Consider the following 27,656-nt stretch of genomic DNA (forward strand, 5'->3'; position numbering starts at 1 on the left):
ACATGATCAGACCAATAACAAACCAGGGTTGTAGTATATATGCTATGCAGTTTGTGTGTCAGTACCCAATATAGGGTATGGCCTTCTTTGTGGGTTTGTTCTTGAACTAATTTGGTGAAGCCGATGGTTTAAAGGGCTGATAGCAGTGATACAGCTTGCGTGTCAAGCTTATCTTCAGTGCATAAGTTAAAGTCCCCCATTACAATCACTTGGGATTTGGGTTTGGTAACACTGTTAAGGAACTGAAGTAGCTGTTCTTCAAACAGCGGTAGGTTTTTAGGAAGTTTGTAAAGTAAGTATGTTCAAGGATGAATTGGCGTTTATTTTCATCTTAATTAGTAGATGGTAGGGGCATTAATGGGGTGGCAGTCTAAGTGATTTTTAACTGAGTGCTACTGCTCCCACACGCTGTCCTATACGATCAGCTCTGAATATTTTCTATCCATGCAGCAGGGAATGTAGGACCGAAATCTGTGCAGTCTCATGGAGCTAGGTTTCTGTCACTGCTAGCATATCTAGCTTAAAAATGGTGAGGCTTTTGGCAACTTCAAGACCATGTTGAACCAACGAGCATGTACTCAGCATTGAAATGCTCAGATTGGAATCATGGCTGTGGTCCTTGATGTTAGTGTTAGTATCTGTTACCATAGGGTTCAGACTCAGATTTATTTAATTAGGTAGGTTGGTATACGTGGTAGAACTAGTGGTGATTTCCAGCATTTGGAGTTCTGAGTCGTCTTAACTGCATTCTGAATGGTAGCAACTGCTTTTACTGCAGAATTATCGAACAGTGTTGAAATTATTTTGCAGCAATGACTCATTAATGGCATCTTCCCGAGGTCTTTCGGTTTGGGCCAGATATTTTTGATCAAACCTGGTTTTTTCCAGAGACGACGTCCTGTCAAACTGGTTAGGAATGGTGTCATTAACAATGGGGAGATCTTTAGTATTCCCTATATCTGGTGCATGTGTCGTATTTAGGTCAGGAATATCGATGGTGGTTGTTAGTATATGATATGACATTTACAACATATCTGTACACAAGTGCATAGGTTCTCTGAAATCCATTTTGTTGTTTGAAGGGAACGGTTCAGGGCACTGATAAGACACTAATATCTGATTGTCTTTTATGACACGACTTTTTATGCAGCACATCTTCAGCAATTTTTGCATTCAGTATAGCTATTGTGCCCGCGTCCCTGCCCACATTGGAGGTTATACATGTAAGTTTCTTGTGACCCGTTTAGTTACTTTGGGGAAATAGTTAAAGGGATTGGTATCTCACCAAGATCTCGGATTGTCTTGTTTTATAATGGTTTTGTGGTGTTAGTGAAATACTTGTGTATTAGTGTAGTTTTTAGGTCACGGTAAACAAAATACAAATTGGTGGGTGAATGGCCTACCTTTACAGTTGGTAGAAGTGCCTCTAGGAGCTCTATAACTTTGGTACCGTGAGCAAAGGCAGAGAGTACCTGCACACTCAGACGAACCTTGCACGAACCAACGATAAACGGCCTCTCAAATCCACCTGCGCGAACGGGGCCGACAATTTGTTTTTAAATCCTAGGTTCTGCTGGGTACTGTAGTTCGCAAGAACTACTGAAGAGGCCAGCACCTGCCATATTAGCTAGGGGTAGCTCGGATGTTGCAGAAAGAAGGCTGCATGGCGTGTGCCCACACATTTCTTACTCTAATCTTGAATGTTACGGTCAGTGAATTTCAATTTTGAGCAACACAAGAGCATTATAGTTCAAAGTCACAGGGAAGGTTACAAATGCAATAAAGGTCAAAATAGAAGACCAAACGTTTTCCTGATCACGTTTTTAAAGCTCTTTAGTAATTCCATCTAAAAATCGAATCAAAGCTCAAGTAATGAAACACCCAGCACCTCGCTCTCTTAAACAGTCACTTGTAGCAACAAATGCAGGTGCCTCATCGGTCTCTGGCGTCAGAGATTCCATTGTTTGTACCCTAGTGTGGCCCTCAGATTTTATGCAACAAGACCTGAAAAGTACAGGATTGACTATCAGCTCTTTGTGGGTCTTAATGGCTTAGAAAAGACGGCCCTTCACCAAGCAGACCATTTCTCAATGTATGACCAGTCCTATGTATGATAACATGTTCAGAGTTAGCTCACAAGTCAGGGCAGCAGGGATAGCAGGCTCATGCCACTAGTAGTCAGGCAACAACTTCTACCGTGCTGAGAGCAGTCCTTTTTAAGAACATCGATCAGGCATTCACTTGAGCTTCTCTATATAAGTTTAGCAAGCTCTTAATATTTGGGCTGCTCACACTTCTGTTCTCTGATATGGCTTTTGAGGGTCTTTCATAAGATGTGAAAGGGAATATATCCATTAAAAGAACAAATGATCTGCAGTAATGTTCTTTCGGATGGGTACAATGATTCCTCCCAGAAGTTCCTCATTGCCTGGCCCAAATCCCCGCTATATCATTACTCAATTGGAATGTTTTTAAATGTCTCTATTTGAGTGAGAAATATTACTGTTTCATGTGATGTCTGAAAGTTTGAGACATGGCACCAATGGCTTCCAATACATCTGTAGATGATGCAGCCATGGCACAAGACCATACTGAAGAGTGCTGATACAGCCAACTCTGAGCCTTACTGTGCCACTTGGTGGCTGGGGAAAGTTTCCCTGACTTGACTGCACCAAAGCTGGATTTCATAAGATCAGATCTTAGAGATATCCTAGTATGTATCGGAAAACAAATTAATTACCTTTGGTAATTTTCTAATTTAAGATCTGTTTTGGAAAGGCAAGCTAGTCCTCAGAAGCTATCTTTCTTAGATTAGCATTCATTCGCATTGTATTCCAACACTTAGGTGCATATATAGCGGATAGTGTTTTTGGAAGTAGTTCTTTTCCACTAACAATGGCTCTTCAATATCTGAATATTCTAAAGTTTGAGTTAACTGTGAATGCCTCCTTTTCTCACTGAAAGCTTTAATTTCCAAACATGACTTAAACACAGTGCTGTTGGTTTGATCATGCCTTCTGTTCCTAAAAGTAAAATATTTAATGGAAAAAATAATCAGTTAACAAGTTAAGGCCCGATTCTCATCTTGGCGCAGTGAGCGTGCTAAATAGCACGACTCACTGCGCCATTTCTTGACGCCCAGGCACCACTGCTATTCTCATGTGGGCCTGGGCATCTTTGCAAAGCACAACAGTGCTTTTGCTGTAATCTGCCTGTTTCTAATGGAAACAGGCGGATTGCTGAATCTCGGCAGCATTTTCGTGAAATAACGAGAGAATCGTTATTTTACAAAAATGCTGCCGAGAACACAGTTCCTATACACCAAAGTCAGCAGCTTCAACATTGCAGGATGTTGAAGCTGCTTACTTTGGTGTATAGGAAAGTGTTCATATACACCCGTGCGGTGTCTATGAAGACTTTAATTTAAAGCGAGCAGCTTCAACGTTGCATGCTGCAACGTTGAAGCTGCTCGCTTTGGTGTAACTGAAAGTGTTCATATACACCCGTGTGTTGTATATGAACACTTTCATGTACACCAAAGCAAGCAGCTTCAACGTTGCAGCAACATTGAAGCTGCTTGCTTTGGTGTACCTGAGTGTCCATACACAAGACGGGTGTATGGAAACTTCCAAGGCTTCTTGTGGCACTCCTGCAGTTTAATGGCACCAAAAGGGTACTGTAAATATGCGCTAGTTTAGCGCACATATTAAACTGGAGGAGTGCCACGAGAGTAGGCTTCCAAAAAGCCAGTTTCCGAATGTGGCGGTTGCTAGGTTGGTTTCCAACACATCCCAGCAACCGCCGCATGTATTCTGAAATTGGTGTATTCCTTCTGACTTCGGAGGAATGCACCAACTTCAGAATAGGTCTTAAGGTCGTTAAGCCTTTTAACGTCCTTTTCGGTACTTCACGCCAACTTGAGAATCGGGCCCTTAGTGATCTTGAGTTGTTACTTGATTTTTGGGAATGATTCCAACTAGATTGTGATTCTATGCAAAGTATGAATGCTGGTGATTTTTTTTTTTTTATTGATGATTAAAGCTTCATCTGCATGGTGGGCTACTGTCGACGTTGAACTGATGTGCTGCGAACACAACAAAAATATATTTCAGCTTATGTCTGTTTGATTGCCATAAAGAAACTGGTTTAATCAAAATAGATTTTTTAATTCTTTCTTTTGAATTTCAGTGCATGTAGAAGACATCATTTTTCACATGTTTCAGTATATCCAAAAGCTACGTACAGAGGGACCTCAGGAATGGGTTTTTCAAGAATGCAAGGTAAAACTTTTCATCTGAAATGTGAACTACAATTGCAGAATTCCTGTTACTGCACAGTTTTAAAAAATTCTTACATACTTAAAGAAAGTTTCCCAGGAGAATTCTATTTAAAGAAAACATGCTAGCAGCTTCAATTGACAGTACATTTATTTTCTTTAGTCGAGGGGCTTTTATGATTTACTGTGAATTGGTGCATGCTTCTGAACACAGTAGGACAGCCAAAACAACCCAGCATGCTTTGGAAGGATATTCCTACACTGTGAACATTTTTAAATGAAGGGACTAAATGGTACATTTTATCGTAACATTTTGTTAACCATATGTTTAACAATCCTTCCTAAATGGCAGATCATGATTGCAGTTTTTCTACAGTAAATGTGCCAAATAAATGCCAGTATTGCCACTGTAAAACAAAATAGTTTTTCTAGCTGTGCTCAATATATGTCACTGTTTTAACATATTCATGTTGCTGTTGTCCACGGTCTACCTAGATTTGCCGGTACAGTCCTGCAAAATCTGTGATCCGCCCTGTCTCGTCTGACGTACATGGCCAGGGAGGGGTCCATCCGTGGACCATGGAAACATCATGCACACTTATTAAAACACACACACACCCACACAAACACACACACTCTCACTCAAACGCACACACCCACACTCTCGAACACATACACCCACACTCTCAAACACACGCACACACACAAATTCTCATAGTCTCTGACTCTAACACAGTTGCTCTCACTATCGCACACACCTACCTTCTTTGTCATTCAGAGACTCCTTTGCACACAGACATACACACATCCTCTTTTTAAACACTTGGCTTGGCCCTCAGTAGATTTCTGCAGCACAGAGCAGGGCAAGAAGTCAGGAGCCTCCCTTCAACCACCTACCTATCCCAGAAACATGGTCTGCATTTTGATGCGTTCCCTGGCATAACGGTGGCAGGGAGATGGCGAGATGAGTCCTTTATTGTTCCAATTGGCAGGATTTTCCACCACTTAATAAGCACAATTGAGGTTGTCATGTCCTATCACGGTACCGCAGATCTTTTCAAGGTGATACACAGTACTGCATATGGTTCAGTGGTGAGGAGGGGCTGCTCCCAACCCCTGGCCAATCAAAAATATGGCGAAGTGGGTAAAAAGTGACTGCAGTCCCTATGTTCTTTGTTTCATACCCTGAGCAAAACAAGTATTTTCTTGTTATCTACACTTTCTTTGGATAGCTGTCTTCAGACCTACATAAGGCCAGTCCCCTCACGAAGCGGCCGCGAAGTGGGTAGAAAGTGGACTTGCAGGATGAAGGGCTCATTGAGGGCTACCTGTTTCTGCAGCTACTGCCAGTGGCGGCTAAACAAAGTACCATTCCGGCTGCATTCCATCAAGCCTCTCACCTTCCCCCCCCCACCCCTGCGCTGTGAATTTAAGACCCGTTGATACATCAATGGATTCACCGCAAAACAGAGAATGCCTAAGCTAAACACCTGCCACACAGTGATACAGAACAGTGTTGTGTGCCTGCTCCCGGAAACGTGAGCTGGGCAAGTCCGCAAGGGCTTTTGTTGCTTGTTTGCATAATTGAAGCAAGTTTTGGACTCTGCTATATGAGAGGTTTTAGTGATAGCAGAGGATCCCCTGCTGCAGGCGAGATGGAACCGCCCTTAGCAACCATCTGCGCAGAAAACGCACGAAGCATCGTATGCATGCAACAGGTGGTTGCTGCTCCTTTACCTCAGACCTCATATAAAAACTTGAGCCCTGGAAGTAAATAAAAAAAAAAAAAACTGTACACTTCCCCACACAATACCTCTGAGTGCCCAGGGAAATGCTGAGCTATGCCCAGAAGAAGTGCATGCAAGGGTCACCTGTAGCCCAAGATTTGTTGAACTTGGAACCTCCGCTCCCTAAACCTTCAAGTGGTTTAACTAATTGTCCTGCATTGAATGCCTTGACTAAAAGTGTACCGCCTGTGGTGGGCAATTTAGAGTGTGATATTCCAAACATAGGAAATACCTTAAATAGCCCACAAGTGACAGCCCTTGGTGATCTTGAACTAATGAATGAAGACATTCACAGAGACAAACTTTATCAGAGACTTGGCCTCTTGTCGTATCTCAACTATAACTGTGGGCACGCCTGTGAACAGTAGGCACCATGGGCAAAATACCAATGTGATATCTTCCACAACTGAAACAGGAATTTCTAATACAGACACAGACTTAGACTTTGACATACGAAAGGAGCAAAAGGTGGCTAGGAAATTAAATATGAAAGTACGGCTGCAACAAAATAATTCTGCATCAATTAAGCGAAAAGTAGAAGCCAATCCAACACAGATCGCTCATCTTCAAGCGGACATCATTTCAGCAGTCACTATTACATTGACCTCCTATCTGAATCTATGAGATTCTATTAGAGGCTCAGAAAGATCAGACGGCCCTGACTGCCCTAATGAACACAAAGTTGATTCTGATGGAATCCTTTTATAGAAGCAGCCAGTGAAAGATAAACTAAGGATAAAGAATTGGACGGGGCAATGTTAAAATCATTAATTGAAATAGTTGAAGATCTTCGCATGGTTAAACAGACGCCCAAGATTGGTAAACAAGGCACAGTAACCGGGTCGACACAAACGGATGCCTTAAGCTTTTCCTCTTTCATAGCTGTGGAAAAAGAAAGACTTCGCGACGCATCTAATAAAGAGTGTCCTAGTCAATCAAATCAACTTGACACTTGTGAATCGGACTCCATACCACCTGCAAGGAAAGAGCTTGAGAACAAAACATCTGAAAAAGATACAGCCTTAAGGGTCCCTGAGCACGGTGACAATGCCCTAGCCTATCCAATTTTTACAGTTAAACAGGATCCTGGGACATGCTTACCTCAAAAGAAAAATCTAAAAACCTACCATTGCCAAGGCACAATAACAGGACGACCAGTACTAGAAGCTTTGTAAAAAAAAAAAAAAAGTCAAATCACCATTGGACCAAAATCAACAGTATCCGGAGTTGCAAGAAGTCCCAGGAACATCGGGAAGAAAAGGAAGAAAAATAATTTGCTACACACATCATACTGAAGAAGTAATACATTGTGAGAAAATAGATGAGAATGACCGGGTCACTAGCGCCTACAAACCCTTCGATGAGTTAATATTAGAAATGTCTACATATGAGGAGCACCAAGCAGATATATTTAGTAACTGCGGCCTCTGTGAAGTCGCAATATTTTTGGCTGATGACAAGGATGACGGCATATCGTTACCATTTTTAACGTTAGAGCAAAAACGGAAGCAACACGACAAGATGCCGAAGTTGCCGGGAGCGACCAATTTGCTTGCTGAAATGATTAGAAACTATTTTTCAGTCGGATACAATAAGAATTAACTTTGAACCTTATCACTCCAAGGAACATAGGAGAGACACTACAAGCAAGCTAACTTCAAGACCTCATGTTCCATCAATCTCAACACCAAACATGACTTTGGAACGTGTGTTGAGAGCTGAGGACAGCCTCATTCTTAACAGACACAACATCATGTATCTGCTACATCATATTCTAAAGTTGACTCATTCGATCAAGCGACATGCAAATCGTCGCCTTATTCAATGAAGAAGAAAATGACAGGGTGATACTCTATATGGCCTCAAGCGCCCTGGCAACTCTAATAATGGAAAGATAGGATCTTTGATCCCTTTGTTTTGATGTAAAACTCCATGAGCAAAATATGCAGGAGAGAGACTCGGAGAAGCAGACCCAGCCCTTAATCAAATATAAACAAACTTCAGAGAGCAACCTGAAACCTGAGCTCCTTTTAGCAAGCTCAGCTACCAAACCGATTGGGGAAAACGTTCAAGATGCCAGAAGATTCCAAAGCATTTAAAATCATAATTAATATGAACAATCTGATCACTATTCAAGACTCCAATGAGGGAAAAGCAGATTTAATTGGAACATCCAACAGCTGTTATTGGAACTGGCTGCCGAAAGCCCTGATGTCCCACCAGCAGTGGTAAAGCCAGAAGGAACTGGACCATAAGGCCTTGACAATTGGCTCCTGGAACACCTGAGACTTCCAACACCTTAAGCAAGGTCTTCCACTTGTTCTAACATCAGCAAGCATTCTATGCCTGCAAGAATCTTGGCTGGTAGAGACCCACTTTTTAGATTGCTACATAACTTATCGCAATAAAGCCCTTAAGGGGCCCGCAGGAAGACAATCAGCAGGCTTAAGTATTTTTTTGAGAAACTCTCCAAACATCGAAGTAACTCATCTAAGCCCGTTTATTCAGGTCCTGATCTTAATACTCGGGCCCTGTCGAAACAGAGACCTTTCTAACCTTCTGGTGTTTAAACCTTTACTGGAACCCTACCAATGCTGCCAGCAAAGACTTTGTGGACGATGTTATGATTCAGATTGACATCTATGCAAACTATAAAGAACCATTGCTTAACTGTGGCGATCTGAACATGGATTGCTTGGCTTATAAGAAATCTCCAAGATCAGTTAAAAAATATACTTGCGATTTGGCCACCAGTGGTTGCAGAAATGCACAGCTCCTGAGTGCTGCTCCATCCCAACAGGCCCAATTACGGGTAGAGCCCCCCAGAAAGCCCCCGAGGAAGGGAACCAACCCCCTCCTACCCCCCCCCCGGTGATGCCTGAACCTACGGATCACCCCCCAGTCCAGTTATTTTCTTTTAGGGCCATGGGTGTTTAGAGAAGCGTCCCAGCCAAAGCCAGGCGGTGCACCGTTGGCCTTCGAGCTGGCGGGGAGTGCCGAGAACAGCAACAGTTCCCAGCCAGAGGGAGAGGAGCAGTGACGTGGCCATGGATGGTGTCCCCCTTGGGCCGCCGAGGATCGGCGGCGTTAGTTTCACCCCGCTTGTGAGCGGGGTAATGTGTGAAGCCTCCTGGGCCGTACACCCTTTGGGCCTCTTTGCTTCCTGCTGCGCGCCGGGTCTGCGGGAGCCCGCTGGAGACCTACCTGACCCGTTCCCCAGATGAAGAGGGGAATGCCAACGTCGGCCTCCTTCAGGACTTCCAGGCCTGCAAATTCCCCACGGCAGTGGTCCACTGGGATCGCAGAGAAGGCGGGAGAATGCGTGCGACAGTCCCCTGGGAGAAGATGGAACTAGGTGAGATGGACCTCCGGTGGGATAAACGGGCAGGGCTCTTGCGCTTAGCCCCCCGGCCTCCTACATGTGAGCTCAGGCTGCCCAGGGCACTCTTCCACATTGACTCTGATTTCCCCGCCCAGCTCACTGGTTACACTAGGTGTACCACATGGGTGCCCACCACCACGTGATACGGATCGGTGGAAATTGGTACCCCAACCACAAAACTGACTATTAAAAGCTATTGTTTGGAGGAAAGAAGTCCAGGTGCAAAAAAGGGCAACAGTAAATTCTAATTCAGGTTTGACAGCACGTGAACTTCTCTAGGAGTACCTAGAGAATCTCTCCTGCATAGCTCTTGATAACGGAGGGGCAGCACGTTTCCCACTGGAGCAATTGGCTCCCCAGTCTGAAGAGTTGATGCAAGAGATGTGGAAATGAAAAGCTGCTGCTGCAATTCATACTAGGGGGAAGGGGTCTCGCCTTGCGTGAAACAAAACAGATCTGGTATACAAAGTTTGATGGACTCCAAGAAATAATTAATCTCTGGAATGGTGGGTGTAGAGGGATAATACAAAGTGCTAAAAACTCCCACAACAAGTCTGACCCATTGGATGAAAACCACAGCTAACACAATAGCGCAGGGTCCTGGTGGCCCCACCTCTGTGTGTCCCCGTACTAGTGCGTCCAGCTACAAAAGGGTTGGCGGTCGGCTGCCCACCAGGAAAGGGTCTTGCCCAATCTACTCATGGACATTTATGGCGAGCCGGGAAACCGCCAACACACTCCCACTCGGCACACCTAACCCCCTCGGCTAAGGCATACCAAGGAAGCGGTACTTTGCACAGGTCTTTACTTAGGGTGCCCACTTGGTACTGAGAAGGAAATATATTGACCTAATGAAGGTATACAAGTGACTATGTAATTGCTGGTCCCCGCCCCGAACACAGACACAAGGTCATCAAGTTTTGTGCATGCAAAGACGGCTCCCTTCTTGGAAATCCATGAGGAGAGGTCAAGCTTGAAGGGAGGATGAGTCGGGGTTCGACAGCTGAGACAGAGGGTGGTGAGGGCTCCCTTTTTAAGGGGTGTGTGCCCACCTCCCCAGGGCGACTGAGCAGACCGGGCCAAGGAGGGACTTGTCCCAGCCATTGCCAGAGGGAGATACCGCACACAAGACCCGTGGGGGACTGCTGGAGGTGGTGCATGGAGGCAAGGCAGAAGTTGGTGGCTTATAAGTATAATTCGAACGGCCCCGGAGTCTGTGAGATACCACACCCCAACATGGCCACTGCGCCAATGGAATCCCCTGCAACCAAGAAGGATGTCGCTGCATTAATGGAGGAAATAAGAAATATGAGGGCAGACATTGACAGCAGGGTGGATAGAATCCCCCCTAACAAATAGACAAAATGGAGGAGAGGCTTGAGGAAGTCTAGCACAATCAATCCTCTGTGAACACCCCAGAGACACAAATTGACGTGCGGTTTTCCGAAATGGAGAGACGCGAGGAAGGGGTCAGATTGATGATGGATGATCTGGAAAATCAGAAGTGGAACAAGCGGAGACTTTTTGGTATGCTGGATCGAGAGGGGAAACAAACTCGACCTGAGGAGAACGTTATGAGGTTACAAAACTTGTCTTTGAAGACGACACTGAGATTGAAAGAATTCACTGGGCGGGCATGGGTGCGGGAGGTGCGAAGTCGGTTCTCGCCAAGTTTCACAACTACGCAGATAAAGTAAAGTGAACATTCTTGAAAAGGTAAGGCTGAAAGGCCCGGTCACATACGGCACATCCAGAAAGACGATCTTTCAGGACCTGTGCTCCCTGACCTTAACCAAGCGGAGAATGTGCTCGCCCCCTGACCAAATGGCTAAACGAGAAAGGAGTGAGGTACAGGTGGGGTTTACCGTTCATTTCTTTTGTATTTGATTGCCACAAATACATGTTGACGACATTGGAAGATAGTCAGAGAGTCATGGGAGAGTTGCTAGGAGAAGCCGTCACTTCAGAAAAACATTTAAACCAGGCGACTGGCAACAGGCAGTGGTTGATCAAGGGACCTAGGAGATGACGGATACTGGGATTCACGAAATATAGAAAGTTAAACACGTCACCCACGGCTGACACTTGACCCAGACTGAAACCATCTAGGGCATAGACATAGGACCAGGGTGTCTTATCAGGATGTATTTGGGTGAAGTATGATCAAGTAAGTCGCCGCTGTGGCCGGCTCAAGTTGTGTAAGAGTTGTGGGCTGCGACTTCTTGGGGGAGGTATGCCATGCCCTGAAACTGCTTGCGCACAGGACCGGAAGCGAGCTGATTCAAACTGGTGGCCCGATCTTACTCTGGTGATGTCAATCGGGGGGAATCTGGCGTCGTGGCTGGTTCACAGGGAGTGTGGGGGGGTTATTTTTGAATGGGGCGTGATACGTGTCTTCTAAAATTGGCGTTTATCGGTTGTAGTGGGGCGGTTTTATGTGTACAGCCCGCCTAGATCGCTTAGAGGATTCATGAGTGGGAGAATAGGAGGATGGCTGCAATCCTGGGTGATAAAGGGGGAGGCCTCTTGAGGGTAGGGACGCTGAATGTAAAGGAAATGAACTTGCCCACTAAAAGGTCTCTGGTAGCTAGGGAGTTCAGTAGAGCTGGCTTTTATGTGATGTTCCTGCAGGAGAATATGCAAGAGGGGAAGAGCGGCGGGTCCCGGGTAGGGCACTGGCCCAGGAATATTGGGTGTCGGGCCCTCTAAGAAAGGCAGGGGTTGGAATCCTTATTGGTAAAGGGGTCAGAATGGAGGTTGAAAAGGTCTGGGCAGATGAAGATGGAAGGGCCCTCCTGGTCTCAGGGACCATAAAAAAGGAGGGGTTCACATTTGCTACAATTTACTGCCCAAATCAGGGGCAACAGAGATGCCTGTTGAAAACTTTTCCAAAGATAATGCTCGAAGCCTCAGGTCATATAATACTGGGGGGTGATTTCAATATGTGGGAGATTTCAGGACTGTCGGGCAGACCGGGGTGGGGGAGGTGCCTAGATCAGCGCATGGGGGGAGGTCTTAGGAATGCTGGAAGTTTATGGGCCACGGGACATAGGGCGCTACCTGCACCCGAAGGAAAGAAGGTATACCTTTTACTCTGCCCCACAGAGCACTTTCACAAGAATTGATTACTTGTATAGCTCAACGGGTTTATGGGAGGAAGCGCTGTGCTCTGAGATTTCCCCGATCATGTGACTGCCATGATCTTGTTTTAGTGGACCTGAACTGGCAAGGTATGGTACCCAGGGGGTCTAAATGGAGATGCAACAAATCCCTATGGAAAGACTCAGTGTTCCATGAAGAGTTATCCAAGTAGATTGTTGAATTTTTCTAAACAAATAATACAGGGGAGGTCTCTAGGCGAATGGTGTGGGAAGCTGGGAATGGGACATTGAGGGGCATCCTGATTAGGGAAGGTGCACGGAAAAAGCAAGAGCGGAAACTAATTGAAAACAGGTTGAGGACCAAAATCACCCAGTTAGACAAGAGGGTAAGGGACACAGTTGAGGGGAGGGAAGGAAAGGGTCATGGAGGGGACGGGGGCAGGGGAAGCGGGAAGATCTGTCTCCTTGAGGAAGGTCAAATAATCAGGAAATTGCAATTCCTTGAACTAAAGTTCTATGAACAAGGAGACAAAGCTGATGGAATGCTGGCTGCAAGACTGGGGGGACATCGGGCCGAGCGTTGGGTGTCAGCCATAGAGGGGGGGGGGTGGATAAAACGCAGGACCAAGGGAGGGACGAGATTAGAGAGGCGTTTGCATCCTTCTATGAGGACCTCTACAAAAGCGGTACCATTGCAGATACTGTAAAAATAACAGATTATTTGCTGGGAATTCGGTTGCCCAGTCTGCCACCTGAGGATACTGAGGCATTGCAAGCTCCAATAACGGCCCAAGAAAGAAGGAAGGCAGTGGCAAGGAATTCAACAGGAAAGGCCCCAATGGAGGATGGCTTCTCGGCGGGCTTTTAGAAGTCTTTTCTTACCCCTCTACTCCATTTATGGTAGTTATTCAATTATATTTTGGAGACTGAGGAAGCTCCGGAATCCTTCTTCTGAGCAATGATCACGGTCATACCAAAGGAGGGCAGGGATCCCCAGAGATGCAGTTCATGCCGTCCCATCTCCTTCCTGAATAACAACACCAAAATGTATACATGGATTTCGGCAGCAAGACTATACACACATGGCCCAATTGATGCACTAGTGCAGAACATCCGAGAGGACCCAGGAGTCGAGGGATTTACGGTGGGGGGAGTGGACTATAAAGTAGCATTATACGCTGATATGCTCTTGCAGATGAGGAACCCCCTAACCTCCATACCCAGCATAATTGGATTGATTGAGCAATATGGAGACCTCTCTGGATTTAATATTAACAGGTCGAAATCTGTTCTTTTGCCACTGGACAGAGGGTGACGGAGATGTACATAGGATTTCCCCCTTCTGACTCTTTGTGAACCAGGGCACATTGAGATACTTGGGTGATTAACCTCACGAGAGATCTGGGAGACCTATTTCAGGCAAACTTCACTGCTATCCAGGTTTCGGACAGATCTAGAAGAAAGGGGACAATTGACTATTTCGTGGCTCGGACGCCTCAACGCCCTTAAGATGGTGTGCTTACTGAGGTTTCTCTATGCATTTCAAATGCTTCCTATTCGAGTCCCCGAAGCATTTTTCCGGCAAGTAAAGGTTGCTATGGTGAAATTCCTGTGGCAGTGTAAAAGCTTAGAATATCCTCGGGGTTTCTTAAAGACAGGGGTGGGGCAGGGCTTCCGAATATGAAATTGTACTACAAAGCCTCACAACTGCGGGTCCTTCTCCCACACGTCAGAATGCAGAGGGAGTATAAATGGATAGGTTTGGACAATCTCCACCTGTCCCCTGCTTCAGTTGGGGAATGGCTGTGGGTGCCTGGGGGCAGGCTGCCCCCCCGCAGAATCCGCGACCCCACTATTCTGGGCACAATATGGGACTTGTGGAGACAGGGCGAGGAAATGCAGGAGGTGACGACCTGTCCCTCCCCTTTGAGAGGCTTGTGGGTGCCAGAAATACATTACGCAATTTCGTACTGAGAGAGATTCCAGGCTTGGTTCAAAGCAGGTCTCAAGCGGGTGGGTCAGTTGTGGAGGGGCGGTACCTTTGTCACTATAACAGAGTTGGAGGGGCAGCTGGCTTGGGTACCTTGTCAGCCTTCTCTTATCTTCAGGTGAAAGGGATGCTCGCAAGTGGAAAATGGAGGGACAGGATACAGAAGGACCTTACTCTTTTCGAAAAGATCTTAGATAAAAGAGCGGAAAAGAAGGGCCTGATTTCGTTCATGTATAGAGAACTGGTGATTGCAGGGAAGGGGTCCACGGAAAAGCTGAGACGGACAAGACCTGGAGAGGGAAATGGACCCAGCCTTGTGGATGAGACTGTAGAGGGGCCTCTTGGACATAGATCTCAAGCCAATACAAGCTGCACGCCATCAAGCTCCTCCCCAGGTGGCAATTCGACCTAGTCAGGCTCTCAAAGATGTTTCAAACTGTAAGTCCGGAGTGCTGGCGCCTATGTGGTGAAACGGCCGTTTACTGGCACATGTGGTGGGAATGCACACGAGTGAAGATGTTTTGGAAGTGTTGGGTTGGATCAAGGAACTTGACTGGGTTCCGCGAGCCAAAACGCCATTCTTGATTGTTTGGTATGGAGGAAATTGAGGGAGAACTGGGCAAGGTTGGGGGGTTGCCAGTGCTCCTGCTGCTCTCAGCGCAAGCCTGCCCTGTGATGAAATGGAAAAGTGCCCGGACTCCAAGTAAAAGGGACTGGGTCAGTGTGGCGCTGAATGTATGCTCCATGGAAAGGATCACGGTGGCACTCCACGGGAGGGCAGCATCCCATGAGACTATGTGGGGGGAATTCATGACCAAATATCTAAATAGTTGAAGTAATGTGATGTTTCGGTGTGAGGTCGGAGGCTTTGCGCCGTGTGCAGTACTAACGGGGAATAACAGGGAGGAGCTACCCCTCAGGGTACCCCCTATAAACTGGACTATGGCCCAAGAACTTGAGAAAGACGCAGGAGGTGGCCACGGACAAGTATGGAACTGATCCATTTATTTCCACCCTGCTCGAGGCAACCGAATGGTTTTGTGGTTAAAGCTTCTTTGATTTAGAGAAGACTGTTAATAGAGGGGGGGCGGGCGGAGTGGGTTGTTTTGTCAGTGTTTGCAAAAGTTTGTTGTTCCTATTCTGTGAAAACCCGAAATGAAATAAAAATTAAAAAACCACAAAAAAACATACTAGCTGCAACCAATGGATAAAAGCCATGGACATGAGACACCTCCACATGGTGAATGGAAACATTTTGGGAGATCTCCCTGGTGCAAAAACCTGGAAAAATAGATCTTCCGAAGCTACACTGGATAATTTCTTTCTCTGAAAACCTTTTACCCTAAGTAACATCTATGAAAGTGATTCCATCTACGGCCAGTGACCATGAACCTATTATTTTAGCATGTTCAATGTGTATCAGCAACAATCAAATATTTGGCCTTATTTGATTGAACTTGATCATCTTTATACTCTAGTTTGACTTAAATATACACAATCCGAACAAACTCCCAGAAAAACTAAACATTTGGCTACAAAGCGAGGCAACCAGCACAAACTATTCGCAAGTGTTTGGTGCATTTAAGGTTGCAGTAAAAAAATTAAAAAAGGAGCTAATGGTACTTTTACCCCAAAGCATAGTTATGAGAAGCATCATGCGCAAGGACGGTAGAGAATTGCATAATGCTCCTTTTCTGATCAGGAGAGAGCATACTAAAAAAAAGGAGACAACAATACTGAAACTGGGTTCAATCCCATGAGGCCACAATGCTGCAGCACGATGCAGAAATGATGTCTGCAATGGAGGAGAAGAACAGCAGAAATTGGTGGCAATTGCTGAACGGAAGAAGTCTATCCACTAGCAAAGCCCTTTCGAATCCTATTCCAGAACAGATCTGGGTTTCCCACTTGTACATCCTTATAGAACAACACCCTAGAAAAAACACCTATGCAAACCTTGAAGTAGATGATATTGTGGAATCTCACTTTTGATGTACAAGTAGTCTTATTAATTAAAAGAAATGCAAGTAAATCAAGAGCCCCTGGCCCCGATGGGCTGTCCAATGTCATCCTTAAAGCAGCCCCCGAGAAATGGGCACAATTTAGCTGTACGTTTGAAAGAATTGCCCTACAGGGAAAGTGCCAGACTCCTGGAAAAAAGAGTATGATCATCCCAATATTTAAGAAGGGAGACTGCATGAACCCTGCAAATTATAGGCCGATTGCCTTATTAGATGTCTTGTGGAAGATCTTCGCAACTGTACTCCTAAGACGATTAAATGAATGGACCTCAAGAACAGAGTCCTGGACAGCAGACAAACTGGCTTTGTAAAGGGTGTTGAATGCAACCCTAATTTGTTCCTCTTAAGCCTGCTAAAAAATAAAGGCACTACGAGGCGAGCACAAACTATTTATGTCCTGTATAGATCTCGAAGTCGCATTCGACAGCGTTGCGAGAGACAAACTATGGGCCAAGATGGCAGCAGCTTGATGCCCGTCAGATCTTTTAAGTGCAACGAAAGACCTGCATACTGACACAACAATACATATCAGACTTAATCATGAAGTCCTTCTGACAGATGCCATTACTACCTCGGAGGGCCTAAAACAAGGTTGTCAGTCGCAGCATCCTTATTTAACTTCTTTATTGCAGACATCAACACATCATGGACCCCGTTCCAGCATGTTCTCCTAAATTGAATAACCAAATGATCGGGGGGCTGTTGTATGCGGACGACTTGGCGATATTGGACAGAACCCCTCGTGGCCTACAACGGAAATTAGAAATCACCTAGAACTATGTTGAAGCAAATGGCCTACGAATGAATCCCAAAAAGTCTGAAATATTAATTATGGAGATCTCTCAAAAATCTAATTTGGGTTCTAAACAATTACTGCCTGCATCCAGTGCCCTCCATTAAATATCTTGGGTCCAAGATTAGTGCCAGTACAACTGAAATCCCATGAAAGGAACATCTGGATATGAAGTTGAAACAATTGATTACACAAGAAACTCATATGACGTAAATATGTCAAGTTCTCGCTTCTTCCAACCCCCTGAAAAGGTTGTTCCAAGCATATTATATGGAGCAGAGTCTTGTTTGAGCCTACCCTGGGCCACATGGGATTGACTGGGGGGTGGAGGGGAGGAGTACCGGCGATCTGTCCTGTATCTTCCAAATGCTGTTCCGATAGCCATTATTCGTCATAAACTTGGACTAACCTCTCTATATGCCAGATTGAAGTGGAAGACGGCAATTATTTAGCAAGATAAAACTGCCATGTCCTACTCAATTTGCATTACTAGAAGTAGTCTGGAAATCGATCCAACTGGACCTTCGATTTATGGTCCAAAGGTTGCCTCAAGATCTTTTTAGACCTGGGAACATCAAATGAAAGTCTTAACAATAATCCCACCTTTGTAAAGAAAGCTGTGTGGACAAATGATTGACAGGAAACCGAGTCAAAAAGATCAATCTCAAAAGTCCACACGCTGCCAAATATTTTGACTGCTTCGTACAATCAACCTGGCAATGATAAATATTGCGATCTGTTCATGAGATTCTGGTTAAACATTCTACGCGACAACACTACATTACATTAATACTTCTTGATGACTAAACCGAAATGCAGACTTTGAAACACTGATGAGTCTCTAAAGCACTTGACCCTGTACTGTAAGGAGTTGCGAAGTTTAAAAATGCTATTCTATTCTCTCACTTATCACAATTTGGATTGGACGCCGAGGCATGGTGGGAGGCTCTGTATGCTGGAGCGATACCCAAATGGACTTATGAGTTGACAACATTTTTAGAAATTGTATTAGATAAACTGTTAAAAAACTTAGCATGTTAGAGGAAGGTGGTCTTTGCTTTTCAATTGACAGTCTTAGATTTTATTTTGGATGACTTGTCAAGATTTTAACATGTTGGAGAAAGGTGGTTATTTCTTTTAGCATAAGGTAAATGTTTGTAAAAAACAAATGTTTTAAAAAATACTGTGCATGGCATTTAGGGACACCACTCTTAACATTTGCAAAGTATGTAAACATTTTTAGATTCTTTGCAAATGCGGAGGCAGACTGGTGACTCTATTGCCCTGCACAGACTCACAGTTGCATTAATAGAGCTAGTGAAAGGCACTCTTTCCATAATCAAAATTATGTTACTATGTCACTTTGCGTCATCCAAAGATCAAGGTGCCTGAGCACCTTTTGGACAAGCCGCTGCTGGCGCTCTCAAATCTGCAACATAGTTCTCTCCACTTCTACTCTCACAGGCCGTCCTGTGGAACAAGAAGGCACATCTGGGGACTAAAGGACTTTGCATCACGGTTGTAAAATATCTCTTGGATTGGAGGAAGGAGTAGTTTTTGGGCCTTGGAATGCATGATTGCGGCTTCTCGTGCTTTAATGTTTGACTTGCTATATAGATGTATTGCTGCCTCACCATGCTGCTGACATGTTCTGTTTTTGGCTGGTGGGTATCAAGTGAAGCACAGATGCCTGGCCTTGCCTTGACCTAGTTAGTGGCAAGCAATAATTTGGTGGGCGACTTACCTGCCCTGACAATGCCACTAGTATTGCAGCATTGTCCAACATACCCTACCTAACGTGGTGGTGTCTTGTTTGTAAGATGCCATGAACATATGCTGATGCCAATCGTGTTTGGATGACTACTCCATTGCTTCAGCAGCAGAATTAAGTGTTTCCTGCTGCAATCAGGGAAGCAGGTCCGAAAGACCACTGGAGGGGGCTAGATGTGAGCGTAAGATGGGGAAATGGAGTATGGGGGAGCAGCAACAAAGCCATGCCCATTGTTTGAAGATTCTTTTTAAAAGTGATATTTCATATGATTTGGTTGGGTTTAATTGTGCAGAGCAAAAATAATCATTGCAGTGAAAGGTCCGTGACAAAAGTGTGTTTGACTTTGTTTCAGCAGCAGCTAAGGAATTTGGTTCATAATTGCATAGCTGCATGCTTGGTCTAGCAAGAATGGAGCGATGAGCCCATGAAACAGCCTTATGGGATCTTGTGGTGTCCAGTCCTCTTAGTCCAAGGAAGAACAAGTGAAAAAGGAAGGAGCTCAAATATTCTCTACTCCTTTCTCAGGGGGTTCATGGGGACAAAGCTGCATTACTCTAAACTCGCTTTTGTGGGTTTGGGTGTTTTTTCCAAGGACAGTAACATGTCTTACTGCTGGCTAGTATTTGGGTGAGATGCACCAATAGTTCAAGCTCTGTAGGTTTGTACATACTGCAATGAATAACTCATACTCAACAGTAAAGTTATCGTATCTTTCTAGAACATAAACACCAAATTCATGCTGTTTGAATTCCAGACCCCTTTTCATACCGTTGCTTGTGGAGAGACGATGCACTTTAAAGAATATTTGGATTAACAGGTACTTCAGTGATTTTATTTTTAAATTTTGTATTGGAAGTCCCATTTAACATAACTAGTTCAGTGGTTGGTGCTTAATTAGTATAGAGGCGACATCTCCGGCTCCATTCATTGAAATCCACCTTCTTTATTTGTAATCTAAATGTCTGTGGTCACAGTGGATGAAATGGTTGAAAAATCCATGGAATAGTGGGCAGGTTGAGGGGTATGCACTAGAGAGCCTGACCAAGATGCCACTTTAAGAAATTGAAAGCTCCACCCTCAGAGCTGCTGATTTTTATACTTATGACACTTACAGGGTACCTGGAGCTGAATTAAAACAGTATGTCGTCCTGGTAAGCACACAGAAGCAGCGGCAGGGGTTCTATGTGTTAACATCCCGCAAAAATATCGCTATACAAGAATGGTGATGTTTCCACCGATACTAGCCTATGGAACCTGCAGCGGACACCCCTGCTCCCATTTACCCAATAAATTATCCCCATAAATAATATCGCCTATGGCCTTTTTCGGCGACCATATATATGGCGATATTATTTATGGGGCTAATATTACCTGATACTGCGGCAGGAGCCTGCATGTATGGCCTTTGCAGCATCTCTCTCCTGGAGCGTGAGCAGGGAGTCGGCACACCACATACTGGAGATGTAGGTGCTTGGAGATAGTGTAATAGGGCCTCTGTCTGATCCCCTGTATGTCAGGTGCTTGATGGCAGGGAGTCGGAGCCGTGGGTTCCCTCGAGAATGCAATCCTTGGCAGATTTACTAGGATTTTGCAGATGAAAGCAGGCACAGTGCAACTCTGCCTTTCCACAAAGATGCGACAATGGTTAATCACACAATTGAGTGATCACTGTGTAAGGTGGTTCGGGTGAGTCCCCTGCCGTATGGCGTTAGGTGCAGGGCAGTAAGCGTGGATGAACCACTAGATGCTGATAACCTTGCATAGACCCAGTTCCCTGCTGCAATCACATGCAACTGTACTGTAGTAGATCGTCCAACCCTAAATGCACATTACGGGGTCCAGGCCCCCGATCTGCGTACAGTGATTATGGAAGGATTTAGCAGGCCCCAGGTAGCCCACTGTGACCGTATTCTGTCAAAGGTGTAAAAACTGTTGAATAGTGGACTATATGGACCTGTGTTGCACCTGGAGGGGGAGTGGGCTGTGCATTGCATACACACAGTAATCAATCCGACATCTAAGGTGAGTAAAGGGAAGCTCCCTAGTACCTAGCCAAGCAGTCTGGGGATCCTCTAATCATCTTGACCGTTTGGCGGTGCACATGGATTCAGTGTTTAGTTTTCCCTTGTTAATTCATCCGATCCATTATGCCACATTACACTTCTGATTCTAAATCGGGCACCAGAACTTGCACAATCTCCATGATTGCAATGAAGTTGATGAGAATATTAAGGCGGCAGGAGCATGAACACCATAATTCTCAATTGCAAGACATTTTGCTAGAAATTGGGATGCTGGACCAGAGAGTGCAGGATACGAACACTATGGTTCATGATCTAGCAAAGGAGCTCAAGGAACTGAACCATCGCATGAACATAGATTCTGACCACATGGCTCACAGTGAACGCCATATAAGTGGCGTGGATGATCATTTTGATGCATTGGCTAATGACTTGGATATGGCACTCAGAGATTTAGGGATAAAATTGAATACCAAGAAAACAGATTCAGGAGGAACAGCATTCGATTGACCACGTTGCCTGAGAATAATGAGAGCTCAGGGGTGGAGACGATCATTTATGACCTTTTGGAGAAAGACCTTAACCATACACACACCAAAATCCTCACCATAGAACACTCATAGCGCTCCTGTACTGAAGTCAGGTAAGGGGGAATCACAGTCTGACTATACTAGTGCGCTTCCTGAACTTGCACTGTGTGGTGCAAATGATGTGGGTGTATCAGCGCCTATGGAAAATTGAGGCAAATGGTGCTAGATCGTGGGGATGGTCGACTAATACATAGTGGTGTCTGTTGAGCGTAAAGAATTTAACCCCATCTTTGAAGCATTGAAAGGCTTAAGCCTGTGCATACTATAATAACTATCCAGCTGTCTTCTGCTTGCACCATCAGGGCGAGTGACATGTGTTTGATACAGAAATGAACTCTGACTTACCTAAGGCAACACACAAGGTGACTGCTCTCAAGGATATAGAGGACAAAGAGGCCCCTTGAGAAGTCTGTGAAAGAACTTGTTGGAATAGGACAAACTGAAAAAAAGGCAAGGGTGAGGTCTAGGTCCAAGCCACAAGGGAAATTAAAGTGGAGACATTACAATCCTGGTTAGTAGGGGCAGAAGGTTTGCAATGTAGCATACACAAATCAGACCTGACCCCAACACACACTAGTATATTAATCTTATAGTCCCTGCTGTAGCTCCACTGGAAATGTAAATGTAACCTTCAACCAGTAATCTGATCCTGTCAATTGGTAAAACTATTTCCATATGTCCTGTCACCTTTCCTGCATACTCTGAGCCTCCCTCGCTAGGGACGGGCGACAAACTTTTTCACCAGGAAAATCCACTTCCCCTTTAAATTTAGATGTGCGCGGGGGTGCGCTCCCCTGACTCCGCCCTCCGGCGCCACTCCTTAGTCCTCTTTTCTGCATCGACTGGAACAGACCACTTTCATCGGCTCTCCTGGGTTAGGCCTTCGGCCTAATAATTCCATGCGCTCTTCCCCGGAGAAGTACTTTTGTCTTCTTTTTTCTGGTCTAATTCAGGTTCCTTATTCACCACGCTCCTCCCGGCGCATGTTGACGTCAGCCGGATTCAGGTGGGGGGTCTTAGCGGAAATCCACACTCTACGCCCCACGGCTAGAACCAAGATTCCGATGCAAAATGATGTGGTGGCACTGGCCAAATAAAAGTTGGCTTAAGCCTCATTCGGCACAGCCTACCAACGGGCGCCTTAATGCCAAGAATAGGCAGATGAAGGGGGATCCACTCTTGCTGTTGGCACATCCTCAGCCACACTCCTGTCATCGCTGCAGCCCCAATCTACTCCAAGCCACAATTGTCCTTGGCTACTTCAGCCTCGGCACTCCTGGGTAAGGAGAAGATCCTGGAAGCATATGGAAAGATGATCTATTCCAACGCTTCGCTTAGTCAGTCCAATGCGGATGCTGTGCTCGCTGCTGTCAACCAAAGGCTCTGGCGGGAAATAGCGGACTTACTTCCGGAGCTTCCGGTACGTAGTCGGGTGTGCTTCCAGGCGGGACTGGCAGAAGCCAAGACTGTAGCGCAGGACATTATGGTGTCCACGGTGGCTCACATTGACACCTCGGGCTGTGCCATCTGCATCGCTACGGTCATGAGAAGACCGGCCTAGCTACGGGTGACTAAGTTCAACCCGGACGTCATGGAGTGTATACTGGACCTTCCATTCGAGGGTGGCGATTTGTTCCAATCCACTACGGATGAGGAACTTGATAAGGAGAACAGTTCCCAGGGTGCCAAATTCTAATCCATCCTCACAAGGCCCCCCCTTGGCTTACTGCCAGATGCACCAGCGCTCCGACAAAGGTCGATCCTTCAGAGGGTTCCGGGGCTTCCAGGAAAGACTGTCCAGGCAGCCGGACAGATCTCCGAGCCAGGACCGCCGCAAGCAGCACAAGGTGGCGCATGCAGGCTTTTTTCAGTCCACCTCCTCAGCCCTAGCTGGAAAAAGGCATGACACGCTCATCTGGATCCACAAGCTTGACCTTCACTCCCAGCGCTGGCGTGCAAGGTTCGCAGACCCCTGGATCCCATCCGTAGTGTCCACGGGCTTCCGCCTACCCATACCTCCTGCTCCTCCCCTCCGCTCCCACAGATTAGGACAGCAACTCTGTTGGCGGAAATGTATTCACTTGTAGAGAATCTGGCAGTGGAGGAAGTCCCAGCCTCCTAGTGGGGTCTGGGCTTCTATTCACGGATTTTCGCCATACACAAGAACCTTTTCACTTCCACTTCAAATGTTCAAGATGGTTACTGCAGTGCATTTTGCAGAGTCGTTGTGCAGTGGAGACTGGATGTGCTCCCTGGATCTGAAGGATGCGTACCTACATGTCCTGATCTGGCAACCACATCAGTCTTTCCTGAGATTCAGGATCATGGGTTTCCATTTCCAAAACAAGGTTCTACCTTTTGTCCTCAATTCTGCCCCCAGGGTCTTTACAAGACAGATGAACGCAGTAGCAGCCCTTCTCAGGGCCCAAGGACACCATGTCATTCCATACCTAGATGACTGGCGGGGTCAGGGCAAGGTCTCCAGAGGCAGTCCACCACACCGCATCCGCCCTCATGAATACACTACACAAGTTGGGATTTTCCATCAATCTTAAGAAGTCACAGCTGGAGCCTGCGCAGAATCTAACATTCCTGGGTTTCATCTGGGATACGAGCTCCGAGAGAGTTTTTCCCTCGAAGGAAAAGATCACAGCCATCATGAAGGCCACAGGACATTTTCTCAGTAGAGCAGTGACCTTGGCATGGTGGTACCAACGCCTCCTGGGCATGATGGTGGCATGTCTCCTGGCAGTGCCATACATGAGACTCAAAATGAGGAGATTGCAGTTGCACTTCGCAGCCTCCTGGTGTCGGGAGAAGGGTTCTCAGGCAGAGCTGTACAGTATCCCACTTAATATCCACTAGGACCTAGTCTGGTGGAGCAGACTACAACGTGTGGATAGCCGTGCAGACACATCCGGCAACCAGCACCGCAGGTTACCATCACCACAGACTCATCCATAGAGGCCTGGGGAGCTACCTTGGACAGCCACAGTGTCCATGAGCTTTGGTCCCTTCAGGGGCAGGAGGCCCACATCAAGTGGCTCCACCAGAATGTATTTCAACAAGCAGGGTGGCACCAGGTTCCATCCCCTATGCAGTGAGGCAGTCAGCATTTGGGAGTGGGCTCTGATGAACAACATGCACCTGACAGCAATTCCCCTCCTGTGGAGTCCAACCTGGAGGAGGACAGGCTCAGCAGACTGGGTGTGGACAACTACGAATGGCAGTTGAACAGGTCCTTCAGGGGATCTTCGACTGATGGGGTCATCCTTAGGTGGACCTCTTTGTCACCTAGGCCAACAGGAGGTGCCCTCAGTTCACGTCCTGGCAGGGACAGGGCTGGGACTCTCTGGGCGACGCGATGCAGATCCAATGGAACAACATAAACGCGTATGCCTTCCCTCCGACTCACCTGGTCCACGGGGTAATCTGCAAGATCCGGGAGGCCCTGCACCTCCGTAACATCCTGATAGCTCTTTGGTGGCCTGCAAGGCCATGGTTCTCGGAACTTCTCAACCTGTCGTATCTGGCCCCGGTGCAGCCTTCCGCTGGGTCCAGCTCACCTACTCTCACAGCAGGGAGGCAGCGTCTTCCACCCTGCCCTCCAGAATTTAGCCCTTCCAGCATGGTTCCTGAACAGGTCACTCTAAGGCATTTGTATGTGTTACAGGCTAACCTAGACATTATACATGGAGCTAGGAGTGATGTTACCAGGAGCCAGTACAAAAGCAAGTGGACCAGGTTTTGTCACTGTGCAGGCAGAATCAAAGGAGGTCGATCCGTTGACCTGCACGTTGGATGGCATGCTGTCTTTCTCTGCGCACTTCGCATACTCTGGGGTGCAGGTAGACACATGCCACACATATCTGGTGGCAATCGAAACATTCCGGAACTCTGAGGAGGAGGGTTTCTTAACTTCCAATCCAGTGGTAAAGACACCTGACGGGCCTACCAGGCTTTACCCACCTATCAAGAAGCCACACCCGGTGTGGGACCTCAACGTGGTCTTGGGTGCCCTGGCGCATAAACCACTTGAGCTGATGGCGGCCGCGGACTTCAGGCTAGTCACCATTAAGACCGCCCTCCTGGCAGGCCTTATATCTGCACGCAGGGTCAGCGAAATCCAAAGCTAAGGTGGTCTCCTCGTTTCACTTGAATGAGAGATAATGTTACCAACTTTCTTTGCGGACTGGACTGGAAGGACGAAGCTCATAGTGTTCTGAACTGTCTAGATGTCAGGTGTGCTCTAAAATTCTACCTGGACAGAACCAGGAGCTTCTGCAAATCAGATGCTTTGTCACATTCGTGGGGGTCTAAGTCTGGTTCTCAGGTGTCCAGGGCCTCCATTGCCTTCCACCCTGGGACTACATTCAGTTGTAATCGCCCATACAGTATGGAGGAAAGGGGACGGGACGTAGGAGTAATTATAAGTTACTCACTGTAGTGACTAACATACTCCTAGTCCATAGTCCCCTTTCCTCCATATGTCCCACCATCCTCCCCCCTAATAAAGCTATTGTCAATAGGTAATGGTAATATTGTCAACGCATCAAAGGGGACTGAGGAGTGGTGCCAGTGTGCGGAGTCGGGAGCGCATGCTCCCAGGACCGCGCCGCCAAGCGTCTCTAAATTGAAAGGGGAAATTGATTTTTCTTATGAAAAAGGTTCCGTCTCCCGTCCCTAGCGAGGGACGCCCATACAGTATGGAGGAAAGGTGACTATGGACTAGGAGTACGTTAGTCACTACGGTGAGTAATTTATCATTTCCATGTTAAATTCAGGTGTATGTGAACGTTTGTTGTAAGTAAGCATGTAAAAGGTACTTTGTCAAAGGACTTTAATGTATGTTTAAGTGCTAAACAATTATATTCGTGTACAAGTCCAATAGTATATCCCCCCTTAACCGAGGTAATTCCTGTGAGGGCCTAACTCAGTGAGTGAAGGTTTAAGAATACTTGTCAGTCCCCCCCAATTGCCGAGAGCAGTGCATGCTACGTTTCGTGTCAATGCAGACGGGGCTATAATCTCCATTGAATTTGGAGACTGAGGTACACAAGAAATGGAGTGTACCTCTTTAGTGTTCTCCTATTGTATTCCTTCTACAGATATGCAATGTTTGGATTAATTTCCCATGTTTTCTTTCTGATGTTGGTTGGCTGCATCTATGCGAGTTGCATGTGATGTTGGTACATGTATTCTTAATTTGCTACATTGTCATTTTGAATAATAGATGGGCATACACAAGTAGGACTACAGAGCTATCTTGTATAGCTTCATGGTGAGACATTCCTGGTCGAACATGGCTTACAGTCACTGGGGATGTTTGTGGGTAGCTTGAAGTTTGTCAATCAACATACAGGTTGAACAATCCCATAGATGCGCAGGACAATTAACTATGTCAGTGACCACACAATGAATATTGCAGATCTACAAGAAACTCAATTGGCCAAGTAAAAGGCGCTGAAGCTCTGTAGATGGTGGCTAGTCCAGGCTTTCCTTGTGCTGTTTCCAAAGAGAAAAGGAGTCTTGATTCTTATTCATAGGCAGCCGTCTCTAATCCTGGCTGATTTACTTCTGGACCCTGATGGAAACTGTACTTTTGTTCGGGGACCTTATTTTCATCAACTGAGTACCCTAAAAAATATATACAGTCATATTTTTTCTACACATCTTTTCAACAATGACACAGTTAACCATACTATTATGGGTGGCAGGGAATTTTTATTTAGTAAATTTGTATCCCAGCTCTGCTGCTTTGGAACAAAATTTCACCAGAGAGCGCTGTGTTTGAGGCCACGGAGTCGTAGTCCCTCGAGGGCCGCCTGTTAGGCAGAAACCTGTGCAGTTCCCTTGGGGAACACTGCAAAAGATTTAAGACTACAGGTAGAGCAGTAAACCCCTTTGGTAGCAGTCTGTACCAC

At 46.0% G+C, this 27,656-nt stretch overlaps 1 protein-coding gene across 3 annotated transcripts in view; it reads left to right on the forward strand.

The window, feature by feature from the left end:
* The window catches only part of IDE (insulin degrading enzyme), a 2,084,778-nt gene that overhangs the window by 873,404 nt on the left and 1,183,718 nt on the right, over nucleotides 1-27,656 (forward strand). For all 3 annotated transcript variants that reach the window (XM_069611370.1, XM_069611369.1, XM_069611371.1), the window contains one exon: nucleotides 4,189-4,280. In XM_069611370.1, the coding sequence (XP_069467471.1) occupies nucleotides 4,189-4,280 (92 nt within the window). The remainder of the gene's footprint in view (nucleotides 1-4,188; nucleotides 4,281-27,656) is intronic.

This window comes from Ambystoma mexicanum, chromosome 8 (assembly GCF_040938575.1).
Source record: "Ambystoma mexicanum isolate Mex_15411 chromosome 8, UKY_AmexF1_1, whole genome shotgun sequence".
Lineage (NCBI taxonomy): Eukaryota > Metazoa > Chordata > Amphibia > Caudata > Ambystomatidae > Ambystoma > Ambystoma mexicanum.